Genomic DNA, 15,853 nt, shown 5'->3' with positions numbered 1-15,853 from the left:
AGAAAACAAATGGGGCAAAGAAACAGATGAATTTGAATAGTAAGATGCAAGTCGCAACTAGGTGGAGATCTGTGCATGAAGAGAACGGGGTCGCCGAGAAACCAAAGTTGACATACTCAATGAACGATGTTTCTGGTATTCTAGATTTTCCAATTGCAGGAGGCGTGAGCGATTTGTCTCGTGACACGTAAAAAAGGGCAAGGTCGAAGTTGAAGATGCTGGAAAGAAGCAGAATGACCACAGAGGAAAAGGCAAATCCAGATGAGCCGCGCTCATCCAGAATTATAGGAAGTCAGAATCACCAGACTATGAGGACGATGAAGAAATGGCCGAATGGTTTGGCAGTGGAAAGATGTGAGTGGAGACCCCTGTACATGTATACCTTCTCGGAGACCACATAGAATTTCTGTCTTCAACGGCTCCATGACCTCGATGATGACTTCCGACATCGTGCTCCTGTTGAGGAGCCATTTGAATTTGATGCTTTGGGCCTTTTATAATCCCACTTCAAGCATTCCATATTCCTTCTAAAGTCGATGTAGTTGCTCCTACCAATCACAGATCCATAACGCAGAACAGCTCATGAACAGTAATTGCTTGATATAGGTCACTAGAAGAAGATTAGCAAGAACTCACGATTCACACTCCCACTCCCCGGCATCAAATTGCCTTTCCAGGGGTTTTTCTATGCGCTGCAAACATCCGGTATTCTTTGCAAAATTTATGAAAATTGCATCTGCAAAATGCGACGGTTTTTCTAAGACAGGAGCTCTTCTGACCCTCACCACAAATCAGTGAACAAATAAGAAAAGACATGAGAAGCCGTCACTCATCACATATCCAGTCTCCTTTCTTTAGCGGAACATGATCTCGGTCTTCCTGTAGTTGACTCACCTTCTCGAGAAAAAGTTATCCCATCGCAAGTTCGGCTTCTTCCAGGTACTCAACCACGGTGTGCCAACGGAGGTCTTGGACCGCACGATCACGGCCGTGAAGGCCTTCAACGAGCAACCGATGGAGGCGAAGGCAAGGATATACCGGAGGGAGATGGAGACCGGCGTTGCATTCTTCTCCAACGTTGACTTGTTCCATTCCAAAGCGGCTAGCTGGAGATAATCCACCAAGCTTAATTATAGGATCACATCAAATCAAGTTTAGAATATTTAGCAAATGATCGAAAAATTGTCTAAAAAATTCTAAACCTATCGTACAGTAGTCAATTCAATTTTAAACATTTTAATGTATCGATTTAATCATATACATTTCAATTTTATCAATTTAGTCCCAACCTTAATATTTTATCAATTTAATCTAAACCTTCTAATGGTGCATCAATTTAGTCATTTCGACTAATTTTTACCAAAAATAATTGACATTACAATTTAGTCAATGTTGGCCGTAATATGTGACCCGGCGATATTGATGTTTACAATGTTTGTAATATTTTCATTCATTATGATTCTTTTTTTTCTTTTCTTTTCCCTTTTTCTCTCCATTGGCCATCGTCAAGCTTCATCGATGGCCAATGGAGGTTGCTGGCCACAAGTGAGGGCTGCCCTTGTTGGCCCTTGGCATGGGCCACCTTTGCCTAAGGCCAGCAGAGTTCATTGATCATTGATGACGCTTGGTAGAGGGAAAAAAGAAAAAAGAAAAAGAAAAAGAAAAAGTTATTCATAAAATTAAAAAAAAATTAAAAAATTGCATGAATTGTCGTCAGCAGACTCAGCACTAATCGCCCTAAGTGCCAATCGTGTCATGAAAAACAATTGATGTCAGCAATTTTGGCCAAAAATGACCGAAAGATCTAAATTGATAAATCATTAGAGAGTTTGGACTAAATATAATTCATCAAATGGTTTAGGACTAAATTAGTATAATTGAAATGTTTTGGACTAAATTAATAATTATAATTAAATTTATGATTAAATTGGCATAATTGAAAAGCTTGGGATTAAATCGAGATGCGGTATTATATGTTTTTTACTTTGTGTATAATTTTGTTAACAAATGGTACGGAATGGTACGTTGTATATGACTAATGGAAGAGGGTGACGCATCTCAATGTGATGAGCGTGACATTGATAAATTATACATCTGGATTGCATGAAGTTGGAGAATTAATTAATATTTTTAAGGGGACAAACAAAAAGAAAAGTCATTCGAACATTAAAAAAAAATCGGGCAAGCAAAAAAAAATTTGTTTAAACCAATGCAAGGAATTATGTTGCAGGGACACTCTCCAAATAAGGTTGGAGTCGAAAGCGAACATGGCAGAGATCCCCAAGGTGTGCAAAAATGAGGTGATGGAATGGGATCAGCAAATCCAACGGTTGGGAGGCATCCTAATGGGACTGTTGAGCGAGGGGTTGGGATTGAGTCTAGGAAAGCTACAGGAATTGACATAACTAGAGAGCAGGATGATGGTGGGGAATTACTATCCGTACCATCCCTAGCCCGATTTGACGGTTGGCTTGGTGTCCCACACGGACTTGGGAGTGATTGCAGTGCTCTTGTAGGACCAATTCCCAGGTTTGCAAGTGAAGCATAGGGACGAGTGGTTGGATGCACCGCCCCAATCCTGGTGCTTTGGTTGTGAACATTGATGACAACATCCTTCAGGTAAACTTTCATTGAGTACTAGGAGCATTACCAAAGCACCTGAACCTGTTCAAAAGTAATATTATACAATAAAATAGAGATCTGATTTACGTGATTTCAATCTTCGTAGATCATGTCCAACAACGAGAACAAAAGCACAAAGCATACAACATTGGCCAACCCTAATCGAGAGCCAAATGTGTCTATTGTAGTTTTCTACGACTGGAGCAATTTGGATATCCAGCTCAGACTATTGCCGAAGCTTGTATCCTCAGATAAACCTGCAGCTTTTCGGCAATTCACTGTGGGCGCATACTTGAGGGCATTCTTTACTACTGAGTTGGACGAAAGTCTGGTCGATTACTTCAGGGCATGATTCAGAGGTGCATGGGGCAGAAAAGATGATACGGGCATAAGATTGCTTCTTTGTAGGACTGGAGGAAATACTGGATTCTTCCCCTATATAATACTGATCATTGAGAGGTAGAGTATCTATGTCCTATTATATTTTGTTTCTTGTCAAAATCAGAACTTATTTCAAATATAGCTTTCTTGAATGTGCTCTAAAAAAATCACGTTCTCTATCATATAGGGAACGTAATAATACAGCGCCTTTTCTGCTTCACTGTAACCCTAGCCTTCCTTCACATATAATATTCTTCTAGAAAAATATATATTTATCACTATCAAATAATTCTTATCTCTTCTCGTATAACAAATACTATATTATTAGTGTTATCAACAATTAAAAAAAAATGCATACAGACAAGCCACAAAAAGCGCTAATTGAGTGGCTAGTTTAGATATAAAATAGAGGAGTTAAATGAGTGAGTTCAAATGAATATAAATCTCAAGAAAAAAAAAGGAAAAAAAATTGAAAATATACATGAGATTTCACCTACATACCATTCACCAGTTACAGCTAGGGAGGGGCAAGCAAATCTTCTCCTTTATTTATCTTTGGGAAGATTCCAAATGAGACCTCAAAGTGTCTTCATTTTTTCAAATAAGAGCTTGAAGTAGACCCCGTTTCAAATGAAGGCCCGAAATGGTCATATTGGTATCAAAGAAGGGATTGAAATGATTATGATTGTTTCGAATAAGGGTTTAGCCTCACCCGCTTGTCATTCGGCAAAAAATTCCTACCAATTAAGGATTTTTTGTCAAAACACACTATAAAATAAATTAAAATTAAATTAGATTAAAATTAGAAAGACAAATTTTAAAAAATAAAAAAGAAAAATACAGGCGGGAGTGAAGTGGGGGGGCTCCCTCCTCCCTATGGTCGTCGCCCCATTCTCAATGGGGCAACAGTGATAGTCGGCGAGGTCATCGGCACTTTGACAAGGGCCAGCAATCCTCATCGACCAAATGCAAGGGTCTCCATCCCTCCTGTGTGTGTTTCTTTTTCCTTTTTTAATTTTTTTAGTTTTTTTTTGTAAAGAAAAAACAGAAAAAAGAAAGAAAAAAGGAAAAATTCAAAAAATTCAAAAGACAAAATTGCCCTTTATCGAAAGTAAGTCCAGGCCTTATTTGAGATTAATATAGCCACTTTAAGTCCTTATTTAAAATAATTTTCAATTCATGCTTTTATTTTAGAAAACAAGAACAATTCCGACCCTTATTTGAAATAATATCCACTCCAGACCTTTATTTGAGAAAATAATAATACTTCGGCCTTTTATTTGGAATTTTCTCTTTATTTTTTCTTTTTATATAAAAACTTATAAAAATTTATCTTAATTACTGTTTCACCGAGAATCTTCTCGAAGAAAGTATCTTTCATCGAAGGTTGAATCTTCGACTTTCTTTTTTGGTTTTGTATATAGGGTCCTGTGTCCTTTTGGAAACGAAACGACTAATTCTACTCTAATGGCGATAACAATAAATAAAGATAAATTCAATGGCCTTGTAGAAAATTGCAGGATAAATGTGATTAAAGTAAATGTAAAAAGCAGCAAATAACAAGTGTATTGCATTCTCTGTCAAATTTTTCGGTCCTTTTACAGTCACTTCTCTTCGGCTATTTATGGCCAGATAAGGAAAATAGCTCTCTCGACATTTCAAATAATCTCCCGAATTCTCGGTTCGCTTTCAATAATTGTACTATCTCATCCACGAGGTAGATGATATTGAGTGCTTCGGTAATTGAGATCCAGTTTCTTCGGTAACTGGCTCTTTCCTATCTTCTTTTTCCGAATAATTGTTGATACCGAGTCGCCGGTGACTATGACCGTTGCGATTATGGCCTTATCCGGATTTCCTTTGATAGATACGTCTTCTGGAAGCCTAGTGGGCCCAGGACAAGTTCTAGTGTCAACAATTACGTTATCAGATTAGTGATTAGATAAGAACCATTTCTTACTTAACCTGACCATTTATAAGATGACCTTCGATAAATTAGATGTTGTTTTAAGCAAATTATTAGTATATTATTTAGCTTTTGGTGTCTTAAAAGATGAAATTCATAAATAAACTTAAATTGCACCGCTATATAAAGATATATCAATTTTCTCTTTAGTATATATCCGTCGGTCCTAAACAAAAACACTTCTCGCTATTTCTACTTATATATGTTTTGCTACACGGTGTTTTTCTCCATCATGTAATAATGACAAACATTATCGAAACCTTTACAGCACCACTCTATTAAAATTCCGACTCCACTTCATGTTTTATCCATAAATAGCTTATCTGTTGAAATATGCCGATTGAATCATAACATCATGACCTTTAGTTTCAATCGCCCAATTAAAACGTTGTTGGGAAAATTTTTATTTTTAGTTTCCAATGAATTCGCAAGCTTTCCAACCATCAAAAATCATACTAATCAAATTTCACATGAGAGATAAATAAAGGCCAAAATTTTGTACCGATTGTAAAACAGGAGGAGTCTAACCTCAGAATTGGATTGCACATAACTCTTTATAGGATATTCTTAACTCTCAAAACTTTAAAACACTGTCACGACCTACCCTCGGGGGGAGGGAACAAGTTTAGGGGTATTGCCTAAGGGACGGACCTAAGGCCCATGATTAGGCGTAGGCTCTCCCAAGCCCATACCTCGCGTGACATTGGGATATTTTTTAGGAATTTTGCACAAAAGGAGTCGCCACTAGCCTATTGGGGTCGGCTAGAGACCAAGTGAGGCATGAGAGTGTACCTCACTTTCTACGTTACTAGAAAATCTAGGGTCGGGGACTTGATTACACTAATTGGTCAATTAATGCCCTTCCGGTAGCTGGAAGGAATTGGCAGAATTTTGTTAGGTCCCAATGAGGGGGGACCGGGTCATGCGACGGATGCAAGCTAGACTTTGAAGCAAAAAATCCAAGATTTCATAGAAGAAGGAAAAATCAACGTGGCGGATGAACAGGAAGCTCCTAAGAACCCCAACGAAAAAAATGGGAGTTTTTAAGAATTCGCTCTCTAGTCACACTCTGGTCTCAACATGCTGGGCCGAGGAAGTGTCCGATTTCCAACATCCCCCTACCATCACTACAATGAATGTTCATACGAGTGTAATCTAAACATGTACTATTAAACATACCATATGACTACACACATACCATTGAACACATCCACCAATAATCATAGCTAACAAAGTTCTAATCACCATAAGTCTACACGCATACCATTGAACATAACAAGATATACAATCTAAACAATGCGATGTAATCAAAATAAATACATAATTACACTTAAAACAACAACACCTAACATTTCCTAACCAAACTCTATCATTTTTGAATTTTTGAATTAATTTAATTTAATTTTTTAATTTTTTTGAATTTAATTTTTTTGAATTTAATTAATTTTTTTAATTTTTTTTATTATCTCGAAAAAAATAATAATAATAAATTTTCAATTTTTTTTTTGAATTTTTAAACTTTCTGTTTTTAAAAGGATTTCCGATTTTTATAATTTTTTTAATTTTTTTAATTTTTTAAATTTTTTAATTTTAATTATAAAAAAGTGTTTTTTTTTTTTTTAAAATGGGCGAACCGGGTCGGATTGGACGTGAGAACAGGGGGGCACAAGAGAAAAAGTGCGCAGAGGAAAAGAGAGAAGGGATGTGCAGCGAGAGGGGGAAAGAGAAAAAAAGAAAAAGAAATAACCGAAAAGACTTCTACTGTTCATCTTCTCCGAGGGTTTTTTAACTGCACCGCCGGTCCCCGCATCGGGCCGGTCTTCGGTCTGCACCACCTCCGCTGCGTCTCTGCCGGACCGACGCCTGCCGGCCCTACCCACTTCACCAGCAACGACGCTTCTGCTCCGTCTCGCCGTAAGCCGCCACCGCCATGAAACCCGACGCCGCCTGCCACTCGCCGTCACAGCGTTCGCCCGCCCCTGCGCTGGACACCGCCTGCTGGCCGGGCTACCAGCAACCTTCGAGCCGCTGACTGACGCTTCTCTCCCGTCGACGCGGCCTCCCGAGCTCCCCTGCTGACGCTCCACCGCCTCCACGAGCAGCACCGCCGCCGCCGGCTCGCCCGCCCGTCGCCGATCTCGCAAAGACGGAGTCCCAACACCACCGCGCCTCCGCGAGTTCCCCCGACGCTGCTCGGGCCGAACCCCCTGCACAGCACTTGCTGTTCGCAATTGGCAGTGACCCGCGAGTCCCCCACGCCGGTCTCCGCCGTTCCGCTTGTTGCCGGAGCTCTTCCGCCACCGGTTTGCCCTCGCCGAACCCTAGCCGACGAGCTCTCCCTCGCCGGAACCCTTCGCCGGAGTCCCAAACCGGTGGTCAAGATTTTCTTTTATTCAAAAAAAAGAAAAAAAGAAAAAATCGAATTAGGTAGATTTGCTTTATTTTATTAGGCTGGATTATTTTATCTTATTTTATTTTTATATCTTGGTTTCTTTGTTTGAAATATTTCTCTATGCATAATTGGAAATCTCAATATGTCACTTGATTCGCAACCGCGCCGTGATTTTTTATTTCATCTATAAGGCTTTAGATGAAATAATTAATCGAATGGGATTAAAATTGATATTTTGATCTTTAAGGCTTAAGATCAATTTATCGATTTTACTAGCGAAATATTATCCCTTGATCTGAACGATGTGTGATATTTTGATGATTTTGAATAAGTTGTCTTGTCTTAATTGCTTTCTTTATCTTAAAATATGTTTGAGTTAGAATATTGCATGTTTTAGGGTTTACATGTTTAGAATAGGAATTTTATTTCAAATTTAAAAAAATTCAAAAAAAAAAAAATCCATTTAGGTTGCTAGATTTTAAATTGAGTTGCATGTTTAATTATTTGGCAATTATAAATTTCGAAAATTAATAAAACAATAAAAAATCATCATACACTTGTCATGTAGAATTAGGGCATATTTTTCATGTCATTGCATATTAGGGTTAAATTGCACTTAGTTTAATTTAGATAATTCTTTTTTTTAATTTATTATAAGTTTAGGCATTTTTTAGATATATTGCATTTTAGGATTATTTAGGTTAAGATAATATTTTAGTTTAAATTAGGATTTGGCCCAATCTAATTCCTAATATAAATTAAATAGGATCTTAATCTAGCTAGATAATTTTCACATTTAACCTAATTTCGAATTTCATGAAAAATACAAAAAAATGCCATAGGTTGAATTAGTTTTATTATTTAGGATAAAATGCATTCTTTTAGGAAAAGGAAAAAATGTCATATGCACGTCATTAAGGTTAGAATCATTGAGATGCATGTCATTTAGTATTTTTGCTAGGCCCATTTAATTAGAAATTACAAGTCATTAGAATTAGGTCATTTAGTTAATATTGCATTGCATATTGCATGATTTTCATTAAAAAAGTGAAAAAAAAAAGAATTGCGTGTTAATTAGAAACCATATCTAGGGTTGTTGATGTGGATTTTAATTTAACATTGCAGATGTTTTCGTTGCTTTGAGGTAAGTCCTGCAATTTATTTTCTGCTTTACTTGAGTATTAAATTGGTGGTTTGCGCACCTGCATGAACACCTCACATGTTAGGGAATAGATTTAAAATCAATCCAAACTGCTTGCCAAACATTTTTCAAAATAAAAAGAAAGGTACCGAAAGGGCGTTAGAGAATTCTAGCGTAACCAAGTCCCCGTACCCATAATCTCTGGTTCGTAGGAGTAAAATAATTCTCCCCTTATTTTACTTGGGTTTCTAATTGACCCACCAAAAATAGATTAGTGGCGACTCCTAATTGAAAATCAATTGCATGTTAAGAATTTGAACCTAAGTCGCGAATTGGTATGGGCTTGGGAGAGCCCGAGTTAAGTCTAGGCTTAACAATCCATTAGCCAAACCCTAGGTGATTTAAACCCTGAAAAAAATTGGTCGCGACAGGTGGGTATGGCGTTAAAACGCGAGCTACTCCTCGGTTTTCTCTGAGGAATTTTATCGAACACGTGGTATGCACTACCAAACCCGAAGGATTCCGGCTCCACCGAACGCCGATCATGCTTCGGGGGTCTTGAAATATGACATAAGAGGACACGGGAGAAAAGTGCAAAGGCGACGTGGACCGGAGCTCACGAGAACCGATCGACCGTGAGCTCTGGCCCAGCGTTTTCCGGAAACAAGATCGCAGGGTTCGGGAGACCTACCTCGTCCGGTGATGGGCTACGGCGGACAACGGCCGACGAACGAACTTCTGGCGACAACGGTCTGCTCCCTCGAGCTTCCTGCCTCCGGTTCAGCCTCTTCACTCCTCGGTATTTCTATCTCGCTTCCTCTCGGTCTCGTGTTTTTTTTTTTTTTTGGTTCCGATCCCCCTGCTCTTTGCTGCCCTCTTTCGGTCTTATACTTCGTCTTTCTTTTTTCTGCAGGTATTCCGAGCGAAGACCTCTGCCGTGCCGCCTGGTCGATCGGCCGCTTCCTCGACCCGCGGATCGAACCCGAAAACCCTGCCATGTCGATCCTCTCGTCTCGCCTCCTCTTCATCTTCCCGTTTCTTTCCCTTTTGCTCTTTCTTTTATCTTTTTTCTTTTTTTCTGCAGGAACTTGCACGAAGACTACGGTCGAGCCAATTGCCGGTCGGCTGCTCCCGACCCACGGATCATGCCGCGCACCTGCCACACCGATCCTCTGCTGCCGCTCTCACTACTATGCTGTTCCCTGTCTTCTACAAGTCTTCGAGCGAAGACCAGCAGAAGAAAAGAAAAAGGGGCTGAGCCAATCGAAAGAGAAAGGAGATTGGGCCAGGCCTAGTGCGAGGGGAATAAAAGAGAGGGGCTGGTCGAGCCATGGTCGAATCCGGCCCGACCCGACCATTTTCGTTTTTTTTTTAATTTTTAAACTTTTTTTCTTTGAATGTTTTTTAACTCTTCTTCTTTTTTTTTTTTTAAATAACTTAATTAAGTAATATATATTTTTTAAAATTTTCTTTTGTGACTAATTCCCAACATTTAAAACTATTTTAAATTAATTAATCTAGTTGAAAAATTAGGTGTCAACAGCTGCCCCTCTTTGAATGTAGCCTCGAAGTGGTTGCCTTCAAAGACAGAAGACACCTAAATTATTTGGGCGGTAAAGAAACCCTAGATGCATATGCACATATCAAATCGATGGAAAGGACTCATAATTATGAAAGTGCATCTTGTCAGTAAGAGGAAGAAAGACTCCGGGCTACAAAAGCCCACCGAGTCATAAGAAGGGGGTTGAAGGACTCCGGGCTACGGAAAGCCCACCAGGTCATAAGAAGGGGGTTGAAGGACTCCGGGCTACGGAAAGCTCACCCGGTCATAAGAAGGGGATTGAAGGACTCCGGGCTACGGAAAGCCCACCAGGTCATAAGAAGGGGATTGAAGGACTCCGGGCTACGGAAAGCCCACTGGGTCATAAGAAGGGGGTTGAAGGACTCTGGGCTATGGAAAGCCCACCGGGTCATAAGAATGGGATTGAAGGATTCCGGGCTACGGAAAGCCCACCGGGTCATAAGAAGGGGGTTGAAGGACTCCGGGCTACAGAAAGCCCACCGGGTCATAAGAAGGGGATTGAAGGACTCCGGGCTACGGAAAGCCCACCAGGTCATAAGAATATGACATAGTTTAAGGTTGACCATGAACCTTTGGAGATGACATGGTTTAAGGTTGACCATGAACCTTTGGAGATGGCATGGTTTAAGGCTGACCATGAACCCTTGATTTTTAGGGAGGCAACTTTGCTAACCCCTTTTAAAACCGCATGGCTTCACCGAGGAATCTGTCAAACTCAACTTGAGTGAATGTCATTAGAGACGTCATCAAGAGACGTATCGGCAATATTGTAGCATTAATTGAACAAGCTAACCAAGCTAAGTCCAACTGTTTTGGAAGAAACATTTGATTTCAATCGGCATCATGTGGCGCAAAATTGTCATATTGCTTGTGGATATATCATTAATCATCAAATTCTCTAGGAGTCAAGTTCTTATCAAGACAATCACGACTTGTGAACAAGGTTCATTAAGCATGCCAAACTAGAGCTTCTTAGTCAGAAAGGGCTTCTCACGCACTTTCAATAAAATGGCTGCTTGATCCCATCCATTCATGTGGGAGATAACTGGTTGCTGAGGGTATCTCACATAACCCAGATCAAAGGCTTTCAGAAGCATTCGCGATGAGCACAGTATGATCGATCAAAAAGGTCTTTTGAAAAAACCGCAATATAGGCTCATTTAGGGCTTACATGAAGGAATTATTGCTTTGAGGCCAATAGGGGAACACTTGTTGCTATCTTCGTCGGGTTTACAAGTCGAGGACTTGAAAGATAAGACAAGATATGATTACTTCCACTTCTTCAAGCAATAATTTCTTTGCGGCATTCTCATTTTCACTCGAACCATCCCAATCAGAAAAGACTTCGGAATAGGGTTATAATGTTGGCTCGGGAAAGGCTTGAAAGGCTTAACATTTTCAAAGGGGTTTTTAAGAGTCGGTGATCATCATAGCATCATGACCGTGTCATTCGATCTTTCGAAGTCACTTGGCTTTTGAAACAGAGCGCATCTCGAAAGTCCCTTGATTAACCATTTCTGTATGGAGGTTTGCTCTTCTCTAATTTCCTTTGCACTTGCGATGATTTTTTTTACTCAGACACTTGGACTTTGATAATTTTTTCACATAAGATGTGGCCTTTTGGCTTTCTCTCTTCTTTTTTTTTTTTTTTTTTTACGGGCATTAACCTTGCTTTTACCAGGTACACTGCTTTTTCATGCCCCCTAATTTGTCGAACTTTTTTTTCTCTTTGAACTTTTATAGCTCTTATGACTTTCGAGATATTTTTCACATTTTCTCGTGACTGTCAATTGTGTTTGGTCAATCCTCATGCCTTGCCCTAGTGAAGGGAGATGATCACCGCTCGAGGTTCAGAAATGAATAATCAGGCCCAAATTGGTTAAAACAATGGATATCAGTGTTTGGGTAGAGAAGAAAATGCTCTTCTTCACTTTGGGATGAGTCAAGCTCTAATGAGAATTCATTTGAAGCTATCACCAGAAGATTAATGCAAGTGAAAGTAATAGAATCTTTCTCAATCTTTCGTTCTACAACATGATCATAACCTCCTATGCTACCCCAATGTAGGGTTGTTCTTGATAATGGTACTTTGAAGTATCATTTTTTTTTTAGCCCAAAGTGATAACAGGAGATTAGTGCAATGCTTGGGATTGATGAAGGGAACGCCTTTATCATTTCGATCTTTGTGCTCAATGCGAATGAATCATTCGTCCTAAGAGAAGGTCGATTTTCACTCAACTCTCAAAAGTGTCTGGAGGATGTGTTTGGTAATGGGCTTGCCTTTCTTCATCCTAAGTACTTCTTGTTTGGCATGGTTAACCTTTCACTCTTTTGCCCAAATAAAGTCATTTTTACAAGCCATTTGCTTGAGGGTCGTAGACGTGAAGCGTGCATAGTGACACCAAAGAATAGGTCATGCGAATCATGTCATGCATTTTTGTTTTTGTCCTTGTTCTTTTGTTTGTTTGTTTTGCCCCCCTTTTTTATCGTCTCAACTTACCTCTCAAAAGAGACATTCAACTTGTTGTGCGAAGACTTGATGGATTCTTGAGTTGGTTCTTTCCCCTACCATTTCCTCGTTCGACGGTAGGATGTCTGAAACACAAATAGATATGGGTGTATGCAACATATGCATGATATCTACAATGCTATGCATGATGCTATGCGACTTGAATTGTGCATGAAGTGACCCCTCGGCCTTGATTTCATTCATGGAAAGTACTTCTTGACTGCATCAGCATTTACAGGTCTAGGCAATTCACTGCCATCCATTTCAACTAAAATCATGGCACCACCAGGAAGAATCTTCTTAATGACATATGGCCCTTCGTAGTTCGGGGTGAATTTTCCACGAGGATCTGGTATGATCGGAAGCACCTTCCTTAACACCAGCTCATTGACTTCGAAGTGTCTGGGACGCACCTTTCGGTTGAAGGCTTTTGCAACTCGTCTCTGATAGCACTGACCATGACACATAGCTTGCAATCTCTTCTCATCAATCATGTTTAACTGCTCATGCCTCTGCTGCATCCACTCAGTCTCATCGAGCATAGATTGGGAAAGGACCCTTAAAGAAGGGACTTCAACTTCAACAGGCAAGACTGCCTCCATCCCGTACACGAGTAAGAAAGGAGTTGCCCTTGTGGAGGTTCGGATAGAAGTTCGGTATGCCATTAGCGCGTAAGGGAGCCTATCGTGCCAATCACGATAATTTTCAGCGGTCTTTGATAAGATTTTCTTTATATTCTTGTTCGCCGCCTCCACTGCTCCATTCATCTGAGGACGGTACGGTGACGAGTTCAAATGCTTAATTCGAAACTCACTGAACAAACCTTCCACGACTTTGTTATTCAAATTAGTGCCGTTGTCAGTAATGATCGCCTTCGGCATCCCATAACGAGCGATAATGTCACGACGAATGAACTTCGCCACGTTCTTGGCAGTAACATTAACATACGAGCTGGCCTCAATCCACTTGGTAAAATAGTCTATCGCCACCAAGATAAATCGATGCCCATTTGAAGCTTTAGGGTTAATGGGCCCGATCATGTCAATTCCCCACATTGAAAAGGGCCAGGGTTGAGACATTTGGTGAAGTTCAATCGGAGGGGCATTTATCTTGTCTCCATAAATCTGGCATTGGTGACACCGTCGTACATGCTGAATGCAGTTAGACCCCATGGTCAGCCAATAATAACCGAGTCGCATGATCTTTCTCACCAAGAAGTGTCCATTCATATGGGGGCCACACTCCCCTTCATGTATTTCTTTCATCAACCGATCAGCTTCTTTAGCATCGACACACCTTAGCAATGTCGAGTCGAAGGACCTTTTGTAAAGGACGTCTCCACTAGTGAAGAATTTTGATGCTAGCTTTATCAAATGCTTTATGTCCGCTGCTTCACTTCCTTCGGGGAATTCACCCTTCTATAGATACTTCAAGATGTCGTAATACCAAGGTTGTCCATCTAGTTCCTCTTCAACTGTCATACAATAAGCTGGGCGCCTAAGGATTTCAATTCTCAATGGTTCAATGTCCAAGCCTCCAACTACTTGCAACATCGAGGACAGGGTAGCTAGGGCATCAACGAACTGATTTTGAGACCTTGGTAAGTATTCGAACAATACTTCTTGGAATTCTTCGGTCAACCTTCCCAGGAACTCATGATACGGAATCAATTTAGAATCATGTGTTCGCCATTTGCCTTCAGTCTGTAAGATGATAAGGGCTGAATCACCATAAACTTGTAGCTTTCGAATTTTCATATCAACAGCGGCTTGGAGGCCGAGAATGCATGCTTCGTATTCAGCAATGTTATTCGTGCAAGGGAATGTCAATTTAGCAGCGACGGGGTAATGTTGTCCATCCGGGGAGATAAGAACTGCCCCAGTACCCGACCCAGCTAAGTTAACCACACCATCGAAGTACATTGTCCATTTATCATTTGATACAAGTAAAATTCGCTCTTCTACATCACTATCCTCATAAGATGCTCTATACTTCTCGGAATCTTCTGCCAACATGTCTGCTATGGCTCGACCTTTAACAGACTTCTATCCTAGGCTCTGAACGTCAAACTCAGAAATTAAGATTTGCCACTTGGCCAATTTGCCAACCAAAGCTGGCTTCTCCAGGAGATACCTGATAGGATCATTTTCAGTCACCAACAAGATTCGGTGATGAAGTGTATACTGCCATAGCCTGTGCAAGACCCAAATTAAAGCGACACAAGTTCTCTCAACTTCCGCATAATTCATCTCGGAAATAGTGAACTTCTTGCTCAAATAGTATATTGCGCATTCTCTCCCGTCATTTGGCCTTTTCTGGGCTAGCATAGCTCCTAATGACTCGTCATGTATGGTTAAGTACAAAATCAGGGGAATTTTAGGGAGTGGAGGCACTAAGACTGGTGCATGAGTGAGATAATGTTATATCTTCTCGAAGGCACCCTGGCACTCAGCATTCCACTCAATCTTTGCATTTTCTTTTCATGAGCTTGAAGAATGGCTTCGTCTTTTCAGACAACTGACAAATGAACCTCGCCACATAATTAAGTCGTCCCATCAGGCTGCGGATTTCTTTGACGGTAGTCGGCGGTCGTAAATCACAAATGGCTTTAACCTTCGACAGATCAATCTCTATGCCCCTACTACTAACCATGAATCCTAATAGCTTCCCAGACTTCGCTCCAAAGACACATTTTTCCGGATTGAGGCGTAACTTAAACTTCTGAAGATGTTCGAACAACCTTTGCAAGACTTTAACATGATCTTCACCATGTCTCGATTTCGCAATCATGTTGTCGACGTATACTTCAATTTCCTTGTGCATCATGTCATGGAATAACGTGACCATAGCCCTCTGATACATTGCCCCAGCATTCTTTAGACCAAAAGGCATCACTTTATAGCAGAAAGTTCCCCAAGGAGTTATGAATGATGTTTTGCTCCCGTCTATCTCCTTCATACGAATTTGGTTATATCCGGAAAAACCATCCATGAAGGAGAATAACTCAAATCCCGCTGTACTATCAACCAAGACATCAATATGGGGGAGAGGAAAGTCGTCTTTGGGACTCGCTCTATTCAAGTCGCGATAGTCGACACACACCCTGATTCGCCCATCTTTTTTCATTACAGGCACAATATTTGCTACCCAATCAGGATAACGAGTCACTTCGATAAAGTCTACTTTCAGTAGTTTCATCACTTCTTCTTCAATCTTCTTGGACAACTCTAATTTAGTTCTCCTGAGTCTTTGCTTCTTAG

At 40.3% G+C, this 15,853-nt stretch overlaps 1 protein-coding gene across 1 annotated transcript; it reads right to left on the bottom strand.

The window, feature by feature from the left end:
• Window positions 1-14,011: 14,011 nt before the first annotated feature.
• LOC104435413 (uncharacterized protein Mb2253c-like) lies at window positions 14,012-14,608 on the bottom strand. Its single transcript, XM_010048167.2, has one exon. The coding sequence runs from the start codon at window positions 14,606-14,608 to the stop codon at window positions 14,012-14,014; it is 597 nt and encodes a 198-aa protein (XP_010046469.2).
• Between the last annotated feature and the right edge of the window lie 1,245 nt (window positions 14,609-15,853).

This window comes from Eucalyptus grandis, chromosome 2 (assembly GCF_016545825.1).
Source record: "Eucalyptus grandis isolate ANBG69807.140 chromosome 2, ASM1654582v1, whole genome shotgun sequence".
NCBI classification, from domain to species: domain Eukaryota; kingdom Viridiplantae; phylum Streptophyta; class Magnoliopsida; order Myrtales; family Myrtaceae; genus Eucalyptus; species Eucalyptus grandis.
This window is presented reverse-complemented; position numbering and strand designations above follow the sequence as displayed.